The 14,832-nt window shown below is 49.4% G+C and overlaps 4 protein-coding genes and 1 long non-coding RNA gene across 5 annotated transcripts in view; 2 read left to right on the top strand and 3 right to left on the bottom strand.

Moving 5' to 3' along the window:
• Positions 1-724, bottom strand: part of LOC105566791 (protein KTI12 homolog) — a 2,694-nt gene extending 1,970 nt beyond the window's left edge. The window contains exon 1 of the mRNA XM_012021076.1: positions 215-724. Coding sequence (XP_011876466.1) covers positions 215-386 — 172 coding nt within the window. The 5' untranslated portion in view covers positions 387-724. The remainder of the gene's footprint in view (positions 1-214) is intronic.
• A 718-nt stretch (positions 725-1,442) lies between these two features.
• LOC105566785 (vacuolar protein sorting-associated protein 8 homolog) lies at positions 1,443-8,125 on the top strand. The gene is made up of 13 exons (XM_012021071.1): positions 1,443-1,699; positions 2,238-2,516; positions 2,674-2,967; positions 3,055-3,273; positions 3,347-3,526; positions 3,601-3,846; positions 3,925-4,065; positions 4,129-4,587; positions 4,680-5,425; positions 5,525-6,469; positions 6,702-6,918; positions 7,003-7,150; positions 7,978-8,125. Exons 1-12 carry the CDS (start codon positions 1,625-1,627, stop codon positions 7,102-7,104), a joined length of 3,903 nt encoding a protein of 1,300 aa, XP_011876461.1. The 5' UTR covers positions 1,443-1,624; the 3' UTR covers positions 7,105-7,150; positions 7,978-8,125.
• LOC105566786 lies at positions 7,324-8,556 on the bottom strand. Its single transcript, XM_012021072.1, has 4 exons — positions 8,451-8,556; positions 8,121-8,324; positions 7,828-8,046; positions 7,324-7,700 (listed from the first exon to the last, which is right to left on the bottom strand). The coding sequence occupies exons 1-4, from the start codon at positions 8,502-8,504 to the stop codon at positions 7,359-7,361; spliced, it is 819 nt and encodes a 272-aa protein (XP_011876462.1). The 5' UTR covers positions 8,505-8,556; the 3' UTR covers positions 7,324-7,358.
• Positions 8,557-8,635: 79 nt separating this feature from the next.
• LOC105566787 (ubiquitin carboxyl-terminal hydrolase 36-like) lies at positions 8,636-13,843 on the bottom strand. The gene is made up of 7 exons (XM_012021073.1): positions 13,771-13,843; positions 12,819-13,366; positions 12,620-12,727; positions 12,311-12,537; positions 10,914-12,220; positions 10,697-10,830; positions 8,636-10,606 (listed from the first exon to the last, which is right to left on the bottom strand). The coding sequence occupies exons 2-7, from the start codon at positions 13,309-13,311 to the stop codon at positions 10,311-10,313; spliced, it is 2,565 nt and encodes an 854-aa protein (XP_011876463.1). The 5' UTR covers positions 13,312-13,366; positions 13,771-13,843; the 3' UTR covers positions 8,636-10,310.
• A 119-nt stretch (positions 13,844-13,962) lies between these two features.
• The window catches only part of LOC105566788, a 6,703-nt gene continuing 5,833 nt past the window's right edge, over positions 13,963-14,832 (top strand). The window contains exon 1 of the long non-coding RNA XR_001009309.1: positions 13,963-14,798. This is a non-coding gene — a long non-coding RNA (uncharacterized LOC105566788). The remainder of the gene's footprint in view (positions 14,799-14,832) is intronic.

The following is a 14,832-nucleotide window of genomic DNA, read 5'->3' as shown; positions in this document are numbered from 1 at the left end:
TATAAGACTGTCTCAGTCGTAGACGTAGGGCAAGGCAGAGAGAAATGTAAGTCGTGAAAGGCTATTATACGTATACGACTTACGTTTCTCTCTGCCTTGCAGTACGTCTACGACTGAGACAGTCTTAAGCGTTTACGGATTGTTCTCTGCCATCAGCCTATGTCTGCAAGAACGTGACTTCGTGTAGATATCGTCGTCTCGCTCGCCGGCTTACCAGCGAAGTATACATTTTTATCGTGGCCCGCCTGGCTTATCGCGTCGCTCTCGCTGATAATCTCCACGCTCTGTCCGCTGTCCTTTAACTTCTCCTCGAAGTAGCTCTTCAGCTCGACGCTTCTCGTCGTTTTGCCGCTGCACGGTATGCCAGTTACCACAATCAACGGCATTTCGACGCAACGCAGCTGACGAGACCTTTCTTTTTTTTTTGGAAATTTAATGTGTCGCAAACCCAAAAGTTCCTTGCGGTTATTTTGGCACGGATCTAAAATTGCCTTAGATTGTCTTCGCAGTCTTTCTTAAGAAATTCTACGTGGCCCGAGGAGAAATTTTTATCTTCGCACGCAGACAGTTTTGTAACCTAACCTAACCTCAACAGACCAACAACGCGAGGCGACGCGAAGTAAAACAAACTTGTAGCGAGGAATGTTCTCCTCAGTTCGCCGGCAGTGCTGAAAATCCACAAATATACGTGACGCGAACCATAGATTTCTCGGTACCGTTGATACACTTCGAAACGCAGCTCGTGGAGGATTGTTTTGTGTTTCGGATTTAGCAGCTGACTCGTGAGACACGCAATTGCACTTTGGCATCTCCCTTCTGCTCTTCACCGACGTCCCGTCAGCAGTGGTGTCGGATTGGTCGCGTTTTCAGCGCATGCGCGTCGATTTGAGGCTCACTGAAGTACCGACTACGGACACATATAAAAATAGGCAGTCGTGCCCCGTCATTTATCGAATAATGTCCTCTGGTTTCAAACGCCGACACTTAATTTTCACATTATGTTATCATAATTAAAAATCAATTGTACTTCGTCAAAACACACGCGGATCTACGTACACGACCACCACAGTCTGATCGCTTGATAAGTTCGGCCGAAACCGATGGTCGAAACGTAGCGATACTTAAAGCATTAAATTCGCCAGATACGGTCAACAAACCTTAACGTTGTTTAATTATTGCTGGCGAACCTGAAGAATATTCCTGTCAGTATAAAAATAGGGCCTTCACAGGACCTTCGTATATCAGAGGTTACTACTTCACTGACGCCACATTGCATCTGCGCATGCCCGAAAAAGGGGTGGTGGCAGATCTAACAACACTGGTCCAACCTCGCTCCGAGTGCAGAAAGTGCGGGTCGCCGTTTGACGTGTTTCCTCGAGCCTCGTGGACGCGTGCGCGCTCCGCCGGGCACGGGCCAATCGCGCGCCGGCGGGGGACGTCGTCGTCGCGCGCGTGGCGCGCACGGATCCCGCACCGCCGCCATCTGCAGGCTACGTGCTCGCTGGCGCTCGCGCTATCGCGGATATGTAGAATGAAAACAACAGTGTCGAACAGTTGTCAAATACAGATGCATGTAGACCAGCCGTTCTGACCGGGGCACGCGATAACGTGACTTGACCGTAAGATGGCCGAGAATGAATTTGTATCCGACGGCGACGAGTGCCTCGTCACGGAGGCTATTAACTTGGACATCGAGGAGGTATCTGTCCGCGCGATCGCCCGTGCGACGATATGAAACTCTTATCTAACGCGTGCACGCGACGCAATCGTTATCGCGCGGCGCTTCGCCCCCACGCGGCACCTTGCATTCTCACATTCGCACCTTCCCCTCGCAATTTAAGGCTCGTTTCCTGCCGCCGCACCGACGAACTAGCGCAATAAATTGGAGTAAGACAAGTGTATTTTTTTTCTCACGCCAGCTTACTGCACCAGTTCGCCAGTGCAGCGATAGAAAGCAGGCATCTGGCCCGGTCTGGAGACCCCTGTAACCAGAGACCGGCCATAAGAGAGTTCGTCAAATTCCAGCGAGTGAGAGAGAAACGTAGACTATCCCTACGACTGGCAAGAATTTGACCAACTCTCTTGTGGCCAGTCTCTGATTGCAGTCGGAAGTCGGAACTGTGTGTTCTTTCTGGGCGAGAGAAAATGGGCCGGCTCATAGTCCCGACTTCTCACTGACGACTAACGAATCATTGGGAATTGTTACGACAGCGGTATTCACGTCTCGCTCCTTCTAGTTGGATAACATGGAGTATGCCATACCAATCGTGGACGAATTACCCACCTTGGAGAGCATACTGATGGAGCCCGATTACGAGTCACTGTCGGAAACGGAGGACGACGCCGGCGTGCCGTCGGGCGAGAAGCTCGGCAGCAGCGAGACAACCAGTATCGGCAGTCACCTGTCGCTCAACTCGCTAAACAAATCCTCTAAGACCGCTCAGAGGCTGGCCTCGGGTGTTATCTTAAGGCATGTCATACTCAAAGGAATAACATCACAAATTGTATCGGCCAATGTGAGCAATTGTTCCATTCATTATGCGGCGAGACTTGCGGGAGTCCGTGTATTCCTTTAAATCCCTGAGCATTCGTTCCGTGCCGCACGTGCACGGTAACCGAGCTCTCGAGAGAAACATAGAAACGGTCGTTCATTCCTCAACGTGGTTTACGCAGGAGAGGGTCAACGCCGGCTTGGCTAGCGCGGTCGCGGCCGGAGGGAACATGCTGATAATCGGCACCAGTCACGGTTTGATACTCGGCTTCGACTCGTCGCAGACACTGCGATGGTGCGATCAGGAGACGAGGCACCAAGGCTCGGTCTCCGCCCTCTGCTTCAACCACGACGGCAGCAGAGTGCTGGCCGGTTTCGTCCGAGGGCACATCTTGATGCTGGACAGCAGCAATGGCAAGGTTTTGAGGACCCTCACCGACGTACATCCGCTCGACACTGCTGTGTTACACGTTAAGGTACACTACGCCGTTCGATTCCCCTGGCGCGTGACGCGAGAACCGCTCCCGTCCGGCCGACCGACAGGTTTGAACCAGCCGCTTCAGTTTACAGATTCGCCGAAGATAGCCCTGTGCAGCGACAGCGGTGGCTCGGTGTTCGAGCTGAATTTCACCAGAGTGATGGGCGTGCGAGGCTGCGACAGCAGGTGCTTGTTCAGCGGCTCCAAGGGAGAAGTGTGCACCCTGGAGCCCCTGCTGTTGAACCATTTGCCGTCGCACCCGCTGAAAAATTATACATTGGTAGCAATGGCGACGTTGTCGAAGGTTGTGCCTCGCAGTAGACTCGAAGGCGTAACGTCGGTTGAACGCGCGTAAACGTTTACTCTTGTTCCCCCAGGTAATTGTAGTCTGCATAAGACCGCGAATGCGCGTTGTCTTGAGTCACCCGTTGACCGGCGCTGCGGTGGCACCACCGCAACTGTCTTGGCAACTAGTTGTCATACAAACGGCCGACGGCACTCGCGTGATCGACCCGGTGCTGGCGCTTGCGAGGGACAACGTGGTGTACTTTTATCAAGTATTGATACTCACGTGTATTATACCTTATTCGATGCTCCGTTTAAATACTAAGAAATATTGCCCGTTGACAAGGTGTACACGGAAATTGGTACGCGGGTAAAACTGTCGCCCCTTCGAAGGATGACGCTACCGTATATGATAAGCAATTTGAGGTGGTTAAATCCGAGATCTCTCGTGGTACTGGACGCTCAAGAGAAGCTGCATTTGTTGGACGTGAGAGCGCAGGATAACTTGGAGACGTTGGACATGAGTCGCGTCGGCATTTCTTACGCTTCTAGTCATTTTAAGGGATTGTCCACCGGCGGAAACGTTTCCAAGGTACGAGGAGCGCTGTACGAGAGCAAAGGGCAGTGTACTTTGATGCTACATTTACGCGTATATTTGTTTTTCGCTCAGGCCATGGCGTTAGCCGGTGAGCGCGCGTGCTACAACACCGTAGTGGTCTTCGGTACGCAGCTGTTGTTATTAGGTACAAAGAGTTTACATGTGATATGTATGAGAACGTGGACTGAGAGGCTGCAACATCTGATCATGCAGGTAAGTTGAAAGCGACGGGAAATATCCGATTGCGAGAGTAAACACGTTCCCTCCGTATTTCAGAAACGTTTCCCCGAGGCGTTGGCACTGGGCCTTTCGTTTTATCAGGACAAAGGCAAGGCGGTTATCGGGCTGCGAGGCTCTAAGCAACGTCGCAGGCAAATAGCGCGCGAAAGGGTTTGCGAGGTACTGGTGCAGTACATGGACGAGTTAAATCAGTGTTTGGTGGACGAGAATGTGGACTACGACACGATAGTGCTCACCTGCGTCGATTACTGCATTCAACTGGAGAATATAGATTTGCTGTTCGGAAAGTTGTGGGACATAGTCTACGAGTCGGAAGGACTGAAAACTAGTTACCTGCACGCCCTCGAGGCTCCTCTGCTGGACGGAAGTCTTCCACCGAGGCTGCCGCCGCTGATCGCCCAGCAATTGGTCACTCTTTACGACCAAGAAAACAAAATAGATTCGCTGGAGGCGATCGTGGTTCTACTCAATGTGGATTGCTTAGATATTCATCAAGTACGTTAACAGTGGGGAAACTAGGCATTTGCGTTTTAAGAAATGACGTTCACAACGTCCACGGTGTCAGCAACGTACGTTTTTGCCCGTAGGTTACGACAATCTGTCGCCAGCGCGGACTTTGGGAGGCGCTGATTTATCTGCAGACAACAGCGTTGGGCGATTTCACTGCGCCCATTCATCAGCTGGTACCGGTACTTCAGAATTTATTGCAGGATTCCGTAACCGCCCTTTCCCGAGACTGTATAAAACTCGGCAACGCTATTCTAGTTTACACTAGCTGCTGCCTCGCTGGTCGCGGATTTCCCAAGGACGAGCTCCCCGAAGGCATGCCGCAGAAAGCGAAAGCGGACATACTGCGAGCCCTGTTGTCCCAGCACTCCAGCTTGGCGAATGACATGGAGAGGCAGTATCCGTACCTGAGAACGTTGCTGCAATTCGACGCCAAGGGCTTCCTCGATGTTATAGCCATCGCATTTCAGGAGCCGGAATTTACCTCCGAAATGGGCCTCCGGCACAGACAGAGGCTCATAGACATCTTGTTGAGCATCGTTCTGCCGAGCACGCCGCTTACCCCGAAAAATATCGATTACATCACGACGGAACAGCAGTTTCTGGTTCTCATATTCGTCGCAAACGAAGTGTCTGAAAACACCGTTACGCTAGAGTCTAGTATATTGAATAGAATGATAGATATATTGTGCATCGACTCGCACGTAGAACTGTCCAAGGACTTTAAGGCTGAGAGAGAGAGCGCCGTGTTGGGGTTGCTGCATTCTAAAAAGTTGTGCAATATTTCTGATAACACTTTATTAAATTTAGCAAATAGAGCGAGTTTGTAAGTATCTCTAATTCATCTATATAAGTTTCTACGTTGTGCATCGTTAGTCTGCTGCATATACGTCGCAATTATTCTCACGACGGCTTTGTGTTGCAGCATAAGGGTCGCGGAATTGCTGTACAGCGCGCGAGAGGATTGGGTGGCGGTATGTAAATGCATGATCTTGGAGCCATCGAGGCATCACGACATGTGGCCCTGGCTCGAGCATCTGCCGACCGTCTCGTTGGACCAAGCGATATCGACTCACGCCCAGACTCTCGTGACGATCAACGCCAATCAGTTCGCCACGATTGTCGCGGCCCGATTGCAAAACAAGATCGACGCGATACTGCACGGTCTCGTCGATAACGTCAGCTTGGAATACAAGCTGCTAGGAGCGTTGTATCAGGTCGCGCAGTACAAGGAGGAGGACGTTTCCTTGGAATTGACGACCGAACACCTGGAGAGATATCTAGCGCTGATGTGCGAGTTGGAGCCGGCGCGCGTGGTTCGTCATTTACACGGGCCGCACGGTTGTAGATTGGACGAGGCGTTGAAGATCGTCCAGAGGTGGAATTGTAAGGACGCGGAGGCGACGATGCTGGAGAAACTGGGCAATTACCAGGACGCGTTCGATCTTCTGCTGAAAGAGTTTGAAACTCGGCTGGAGATGTATCGGCAAGACAAGGCTTCGGAAAGCGAGACGGTGCACGCCGCCATTCAGCTCGCGGGGATATGTCGGAGATCGGCGGGCAATCTCGATTGGATGCCCCTCGTGGAAGTTATGTTTCGCACGCATTCGGACAACAACAGGCAGAAGGCGGACGTGTTGAACGGCAAGTTGTTGAGATTAATTCTGGAATCTCTGAGTGGCACGTCGATACTGTCCAACATACTGGAGCAGATCCTGAGAAATCCATCGGCAACGAGCGGAACGATGGGCGACATACGGCAACTGCTGTCCGGAGTCCTCATTCAGTCGCGATACGAGCAAACCCTAGTCGAAACTACCGCGCGATTAGTGAGCTTGGAACTTCACAAGGCGCTGGAAAAATCCTTGAGGTAGCCTGAAAGTTCTAATGACACATGAAATACCTTAGTTTTTAACCGAGTGCGCAAGTTTGTAAAGCTTCACGGTGCATCTCCTTGAATGTAACATTTTTTCCCTGACAATAGAACGTAAGGGAGGGAGACCTCGTCTAGGTTGAACGACGAAAAGCACCGCGAAACTCACAAACTTTTGCACTCTTACACGGACATATCAGCTGTATGCAACAATTTTTCCATCACTCAGGGACGCCGGTAGAGCATGCGGCAACGTTTCCGTAACTTGCCCCGTGTGCAGACAGCCGCTGTCCAATTGTTCCGATCACGTAGTCGTGTTCAGCTGCGGCCATGGATACCATTCCACGTGTATCGGCGAGCCTAAGTCATGTTACAAATGCCTCAATACGAAAGGATGGGCGCCCATCGCTACCAACGTCACGCACGCCGTTCCGCAGCCTCCGCCGGTTAGTTGTACACAACTGCGAGGTATCCTCGTTATCTCACGTCTCGCCCACCACACTTATTCTGTTTACCCCTCTGCTTTACAGAGAAAGAAACAGCTTCTTCCGCCAGAATTCCTACGTCACAAAGACCTCGCGCTAAGATTGGCACCGTCCTGCTCCATCCCCGACCTCGAGGGCATCTTTTAAATCTAGTCTTCGACTGTCGAGAAAACGACGATCGTGCGTACGAGCGGTACGTAGTATCCTTGAGATACAAAAATGAACGTGTATAATGTACAATGCGCATATTACGGATAATTCATACGTTGTGTAATACCGATTGCAAAAGATTAAGCTTCATTCCTCGAGATCTGACTTGTTTGACGCGCGTTGATGGTTTACGACACGTTTGCCAAATACAAGTTATTACTGAAATACAAAATATTTATTATACATATTGTTTATATAACATTATTCTCACTCTTGCACTGTAACGCGTGATTTTGCGCTTTTACATCGTTTTCCACGGCCGCCATCGACGGAACGTCCACTCTGCGTTTTATCTTAATGATGAACACTGGCTTCCTGGGCACGTTATCCGCTAGAACGCGAGACGGGTCCATGGGCTCGTCGTCCAATAATTCGCCGGTGAGAAGTTTCGCGACAACTGGGAAAACGTCCAGCTTTGGACACATGGACCTGTCGATCGGCGATATCTCAATGCTCGAGACGTACTCGTCTATAACTGACACTAGCTTAACAAGGAATGGATTCAACTTCAATATAGCTATGTATTGCTGTAACTGCAAATCAAAAAGGATCAATTGTATAATTCTGCTTAGGGGAAGATTCTATAGACGTGTGTGTATATCTCGCAAACTTTTCTTACATGCAACGATGTATTAAAAAACGGTACTCATAGATACGTGCCTTATCGTCGGATCTTTCGAGATTGCGTATTAGCTCTTCGATTTCATTTAACAAAACGTAACACTTGGCGAGATATTCACGACTGTATTCAGCCTCGCGAACGTGCAACAGTTCCCTTGTTAAAGATCTCTCTCTCTTTATCTTTTTAAGGAGCTCCGATAACGGTGTCCCAGATAGCGAGCGACTGCCCACATGAATCTTGGAACATTTTTCACGAACCTGTACAATCGATACGCCAAATCCTGTAAATACTTGTACGAGAAATGCATAAATGTAAAATACAAAAGCCTCACCTGTTTGTTAATAGAGCTCCACGAACCGACAATCTCGCTTATGAATAGCTTAAAGTCGCTCGCGCATACGTAATTCTCGGATAAATACAACAGTGACTGGAGCTTATCCGTCAGGCTACACGACAGTTTACCAAACAATTCGAACTTGTCGCGGAAATCAAGAGAGACATCCGGACTGCGACCTTCCGACTTGAGAATGTTCACCTAAATGAAACACATGTTAGTCGTATGCGAAATTCGTTTGGTCGTGAACGCAATTTCTGAACCAGTTACACAAAAGGAAAGTGAAACGTGTCCGTTCCCGACGCTGGTGCGTGATGCTAAACTCACATTTTTTACGAGAATTCGCACGACGTCGCGAGCCGATACGTCGTCGGTCGTCATGACGGCGGCTTATGAAAATTATCTCCAGCTGTATGCGCCTCGTCAAACTGACCGGAAAACAAATGTAGTTCCATAGCCAACTCGACATCGTCCGAGATGCGATGGTGTCCTTTCTTCAGTAGATAGACATATTCAGTTGGTTTCTTTTTATTGATTGTTATGGCTTATATAAACGACACTGTTGTTTTCCTTTTATACATGTACATAAATCTGCCGTTAGTTTGCTTGTATAGCGTATAAGTCACTTTATAACATCGCGTATTAATTTTATTGATGTACATCTCCTTTACGTTCGGCTAACGCTCTTTTTTTTCCTATCGGATGATGTAATGAGGTATCGTATAAGGGATGAGATAATTGAGAATTGACTCTTTCATGGGTCGCTTAGAAAATTAACTTATGGCTTCGTAACCATTAATAGTGATTTCTTAAAGTTATAAGCGCTCCTGGGCTTATTATATCATAAGTAATGTACATATCATTACATTACATGTTCGGTATTAATATTATTATTATTATTAACTGTTGTAACTATATGTCCCTTATTTAGTTATACAGTTATTTTAATAATCGCAGTAGAAACACTTAAAAACATATTTAAATTCGCACTCACTGACAAGGTATGTGCCATTGTAATTTATAGTAAAAGAAAATGGCGCGGTACTGCCATCAAATGTGCTGATCTGCAATCTGCGCGACTTGCTCCGAAACGCCACAACAAATCCAATTATCATAGCTAGTCGTTTCCTAGAATGGCTGTTTCCTAGCGTTGATTCTAACAGGGGGGAAGAGTACCTCTACTAAAAAGAGGACGGATTATTACATATACGTTACATATATGCAATTTACTATAAATATTTTATCCTCTTAGGATACACAATAAATTGCTCTCCGTATTATTGAAATTTTACAAAAATTCGTAGGTTTCACACAAAGCGTTTTTTTTTTCTTGATTTTCTCTCTTGTTTTGATATTACAACTAAGATTCTTCATCTATATTGCCAATAAAAAATCCCGTATTTTAGTAATAAAAATAACTTATCATTGCTTTGAAGAGGAATAAAATACAGTCGACAAGAGCTTTATTTTGAATAAAGGATAATTTAGCAACGAAATATATTTATATTTACTAAACGTAATTTGGAATTATTTATTTAATTATAACTTTGATAATAGAATGTGCAATAGTTTTGTTCAACATTATTACTTAATTTTTTCCTAAAACTTAACCGCGTCCACATGCTAAGCAATATATTAATAATAATTATTAAATTTCATTTGTATTTTTATCGACACACACGAGCCTAGTTTGCAAAGATGAAAATTTATTGATGAAAATGCGTATTAAAACTACAACTAGTTATTCAAACATCACGATCGGAAAAGAAATTATAATTTTCCACAATTCACGTTGAACACAAAATGGTACAATTGGCGATACTCATCCCCCATGGATCGATCCATACAATATATATGTGTATCAAACTTATGCAACGGAGGCAAAAAATGCCACGAGTTTATCAGGAACATGCATCATGTTTCTCGAGTGAATCTCCATAAATAAAATCATCGTCAGATTTCAATGAACGTACCAACTGTCGCAATCCAACAGTTCACTTCCAAATTCACTTTCGTATTCAGAAATGAATAACATAACTATTCTACAAAATCAATCGGCATATAATCACACAGTCTGTTAAAACGGACCGCTTCCAAAATTGTCAATATAGTCCCTAAAATTCTGTGTTCACCTTTGCCGGTCGCTCGCGTTGCCGATGGTAGCGAGAGTGAGCATAGCAATATCTATCAACGTCTGTATCTATAGTGAGGCTGTTGTCTATGACGCGACCGCGACCGCGGGTAGGAAGAAGAATATGGATATGATTTTCGATAAATTCGGTTCCCAAGCCAGTGTTTTGGTTGATTTTGGAATGCATAGTGTGCGCTGGGCCTCTCCTCGTACAACCGATGATAGTTGATCTTCTTTATTCGACCCTTATCGATGTCCTCGTCGTCCGCGTTAAAATGACGTTTACGTTCCTCTCGTCTGTCATTATTGACGTCGCGGTCGAGCTGCGTTTTATTGCCACTCCAGTTCGTCACTGAAAGTGTAAGGCACGAAAGTTACGATAAGACTCTCTGGTCATTCCACAGTTGGATTGAAGTTTCACGATTAAGTCAAATGTACCGACCTGCGGAACTGCCGTATCCGCGATGCGACATTTTCGACAAAAATGAAACTGTCTCCGAGCGATTGGTACCGTTAAAATCTCGCACAGCTGCGGCACTCGGCGTCATACCACTTTGACTTGCCTTGGTGTCCTCCCTAGAATAGATACAGTAAATTACTTCTCGTCTATCGCCTTATTACAGAATTGCATTACGTTAGAGATAAGTAAAAGAATGTACCTGGCATACGACCATCCATTGGACGATCCACTAAAATTGGAAGATCCATCCTTAGCTTGCCAACTTTTACTGCTGTTAGACGCTTTCGTAGATACAAACTCGTCTTGTCCGTTTTTAATTCTGACAGGCTGGCGCCACTTGTCCTTATCGCGTTGCTCCAACTGACTGTTTTCCGCCTTTCCATTTTGGTGCTTCAGCACACTTATCCGGCCGTTACTGTTGGATCCATTCTGCGTTTTCGTACAGTCTACAATCGTCACCTGCATCAGCGTTGTCGACACGCCGTTGGTATTGCTCTTGGGATTGGTTTTCTGCAGCTCTTTAGAATTGGAAACCGTTTTCGCTACGTCCTTCGCAACAAGGCATTTTGGCACACCGTTCGTGACGGTAATTCGGGACGCAGTATTCGACGTTTGATTTTTCAAAGGCCCCGACCCGGAGGAACAATTGTCCTCTTCCTCGCTGGAACCCGCTTCATACGGCACCAAGCTGTTCCCGTTCAGAACCTTCCCGTTTTTTATGTGCACGACTAATCTCGGCTGCGGCTTCTCCTGCGTCTTCTGCGACGATTGCGTACCAACGGTGTCGCTGGGTTTTTGTACAGAAGGAAGATTTAACTCTATAGTTCTCTGCGACGGGAGCTGCGGGCCGATTAACGTAGTTTTACTCGAATTCCCGAGGTCGTTTGACAGTCCGCTCGACGAGCCGTTCGCGGAGCATCCGGCGGACGTCGAGGCTCTGGACGCGGGCGATTTATTCGTAGAATTGGATAACGAAGTCGGTACATTCTTCGCGGATATCGCGCCGTTCATTTTCGCGTGCTGCTGAGTTTGGCTAGAGTTCTCCATTTCGAAGATCATGATGTACGCGTTTGTACTTAATACACTATTAAGGCTTATTTGACGAACGCAAGAATCGTCGAAGGAATAATATTGACCGCTCGACACTTGCGCTACCGCCGTATAGTGGCCGCAATTTACAGAGGGACCCATGTGCGTCACCATCGACATAAGTTTATAAGTTAGCTGCTTGGGAGACTCGCCCGGCTCTCTCCACAAATACTGGCCCATGTCTATAGTCTGTTTGAAACCGATATGTCGCGATATTTTCCCCCCTAGAAAGCTAAATCGTTTCAACTGTACACACAACACTTTTGGCGGGCGCTCCAGCGTGAACTGCTTGGTGGCAGGAACTCTCCTCTTACAGGCTTCGCACTTGTAGTCATTGTTGTCCAACTGTTCTCTACTGAAGTAACTACTTAACGCTTCGTCCAGTGTATTCGCCTTGCGTATATCCACAAGCAAGTCCTGTCAGAATTACACGGCAGGCAGTTAATAAATAAAGGCGTCACGTGGGATATCGATCGCGTAACAGTCACAACAGCGACGACCACTTACCTGAAAGTGTTGAAACGTGGTAGATACGTGTTGACATTGCAGGCACTTGACTTCAGTACGTATGTAGCCACCGAATATTTGATTAATGGGTGTCGTTTCCTTAGAGTAGTTATCCAACTTGGTCGCTTTATGCCTAGTCAAATACGCGCGTTCCATCCCCTCCAATAAATAGCGTAAAAATTCGTGAGCATCTTCTTGCTGTCCAGGCACCATAGTTCGGCAAATGACTGCGGAAACACGGGCCCGTGCTTACAATGCTTGCCGATAGGTGTACAGGTGCAAGACTTATCGTTACAAGTGAATACGTACGCTTTAGTTTATTATATATGTAAAACGGTTTGATCGCACCGCCAGACTTCTGATGGCTGAACTGCAGAGTCTTGGCCACCGCACACGTAAGGCATTCCCCGCCGCCATCTAAAAGCATCCTAGTATCAAAACACCATACAAAACCGTGGTTATAACTGTACTTTCAGGGACAAGCGAGTCGTGCGCGGCTACAACTTACTGTTTTGCTCGCACTTGGAGTTGTGATGCGGGTCGGACAGCAGCCAATTGACGACAGTCGGAACGTGAAACAGGGCCTGAAGAGTGCTGTTCAGGTAACAAGAGTTTCCAACGTTGTACATGCCGGCCCCGACCGGACATATGCCCTTCCACCCGAGGTGGATCTTCTTGGAGGAGTAGAGGGTGACGGCGGGCTCCGGCAGTACCAGCCCTTTGCTCGCGTCGTTCTTCTTCTTGCAGCCGGCGCCGTCCTTCGCTTTGCTCCCCTCCGGACCCTCGGCGGGGGACAGGTTGAGGAAGATGTTGCAGTTGGCCTGCACCTGACTCGCGGCCTGGAAATCCTTGAGCTCCTCGTAGCGGATCTCCGTCTGCATGATCCGCGAGGCATTGCTCACCAGCTCGAGCGACAGATCGTCCGTGGTCTTGGACGGGCTGCTGTTCAGGGCGCAGTGGAGCCTGGCAGCGATGGGATCGCAGACGCTGACCGCGGGCATTTTTCCCTAGCCGTGCGAAATTCCCTCCCGTGGTCTTTGTGTTAAGCGGATATACCTACGGCGAAAACACGGGACGTCAGGCGGACGCGATCTCACGCTGACACCTTCGCGCGCGGACCGTATTGTCCAGGGAGAAGAAAAAGTCAGGACGGTGTCAATTTCATGTCAAATTTTCGTCAATTTCAATGCCATATTGGCCAAAATTTGACATAAATCTGGTCAATATCACATCGAATTCACATCGTCCGGACTCTTTCTTCTCCCTGGGTGATCGCGGTAACAGGGCAGAATCGGAGGGAACGTCGCGTGGCACGTTACCGTGCAGCCGCGAAGCGGGATGAAGACGGGCAATTGCCTCGCGCGCGGGTAAATACGCTTCGCCGGGCGTTCGGAGCGGCGAGGCGCCTCGCGGCGCGGCAGGCCGCGGCGGGACGACGACGACTCCGGGCGATTGTTTACCTGCTCGCCGACGTACGGCGATCCCCGGGCGGTTTGCTGCCGAGGCGAACGCGGCGACCATCTGGCGTGGAGCTGCCTCGGCTCCTGGCACGCGGTAGAGCGCGGCTGCTGGCGAGCCGCGCGCGATATCCGCTCCCGGCTCCGATTCCTTCCCCGACGCGGGACGGGAGTCGCTCGCCGCCGCTGCGGAGGTCGCGCACACACACGTGCGTGCACCCGCGCGCGCGCGCGTTCCACTCACTCTCTTTCTCTCTCTCTCTCACGCGCGCTTTCGCTCTTTCACACCCGTCACAAGCGGATTTCCCGCGTGCACCCGCACGTAACACGTTATTAATGCCGGACGCGATGAGAAGACGTTCGCGCCGCCGCGTGCAAGCGGCAACTCGGTGTCCGACGGCCGACGCCGGTTATCACGTATCGATCGCGCGCGACGATTTCGCGGCACGCACGTACGTCGGACACGCGGGAACCGGAGGCGGGCACGCACGCACGGCCGTGACAGCCATTTGCATTCGCTGCTATCTCCCCGGCACGGCTTCCTGCGAGCGCTTCGCCAGCACGCGGGAAGATCGGACGTCGCGCAAGATGGTTCCGGCCGGCTAAAAGACACGAGGGGGGGAGAGGAGGGAAGAGGTACGTCGGAGCCGACGGTGCGTGTGCGAGAGCGCCGTCGCCGCTTGGCCCGCGCGAAACGTCCAACCGATCGCCGATCGGCGCGCGCGACGTTTCGACCCTTCCTCCCGCGGCACGTTCGACGACTGTGCGACCCCAACACCGCGAGTTCTTGCCGGAGCACCTTCGATCGCGAGCGCGGTCACTTAACCTATCGACAGCGAGCGCGTCCGGAAAGCGATCGCGCGGCTACGAACGAACGCGATTGGCGTACAAGCTCGCGCGCCGATAGGCCGCCGAGCGCACTGTCCTCCTCTCGGTGGGTTTGGGAGCGCGCCCGGCACTGCACGGAATCCGCCTCTCGGTGGGTTTGGGAACGCGCCCGGCACTGGACGGAATTTGCCTCTCGGCGCGTGGTGAGTCCCCCCCCCCTCTCTCTCTCTCTCTCTC

The sequence above is a fragment of the Vollenhovia emeryi genome, unplaced genomic scaffold (assembly GCF_000949405.1).
Source record: "Vollenhovia emeryi isolate VEMERY1.0 unplaced genomic scaffold, V.emery_V1.0 DF939142.1, whole genome shotgun sequence".
Classification (NCBI taxonomy): Eukaryota; Metazoa; Arthropoda; class Insecta; order Hymenoptera; family Formicidae; genus Vollenhovia; species Vollenhovia emeryi.
The sequence above is the reverse complement of the archived record's forward strand: the minus strand, read 5'-3'. Positions and strand labels throughout refer to the sequence as shown.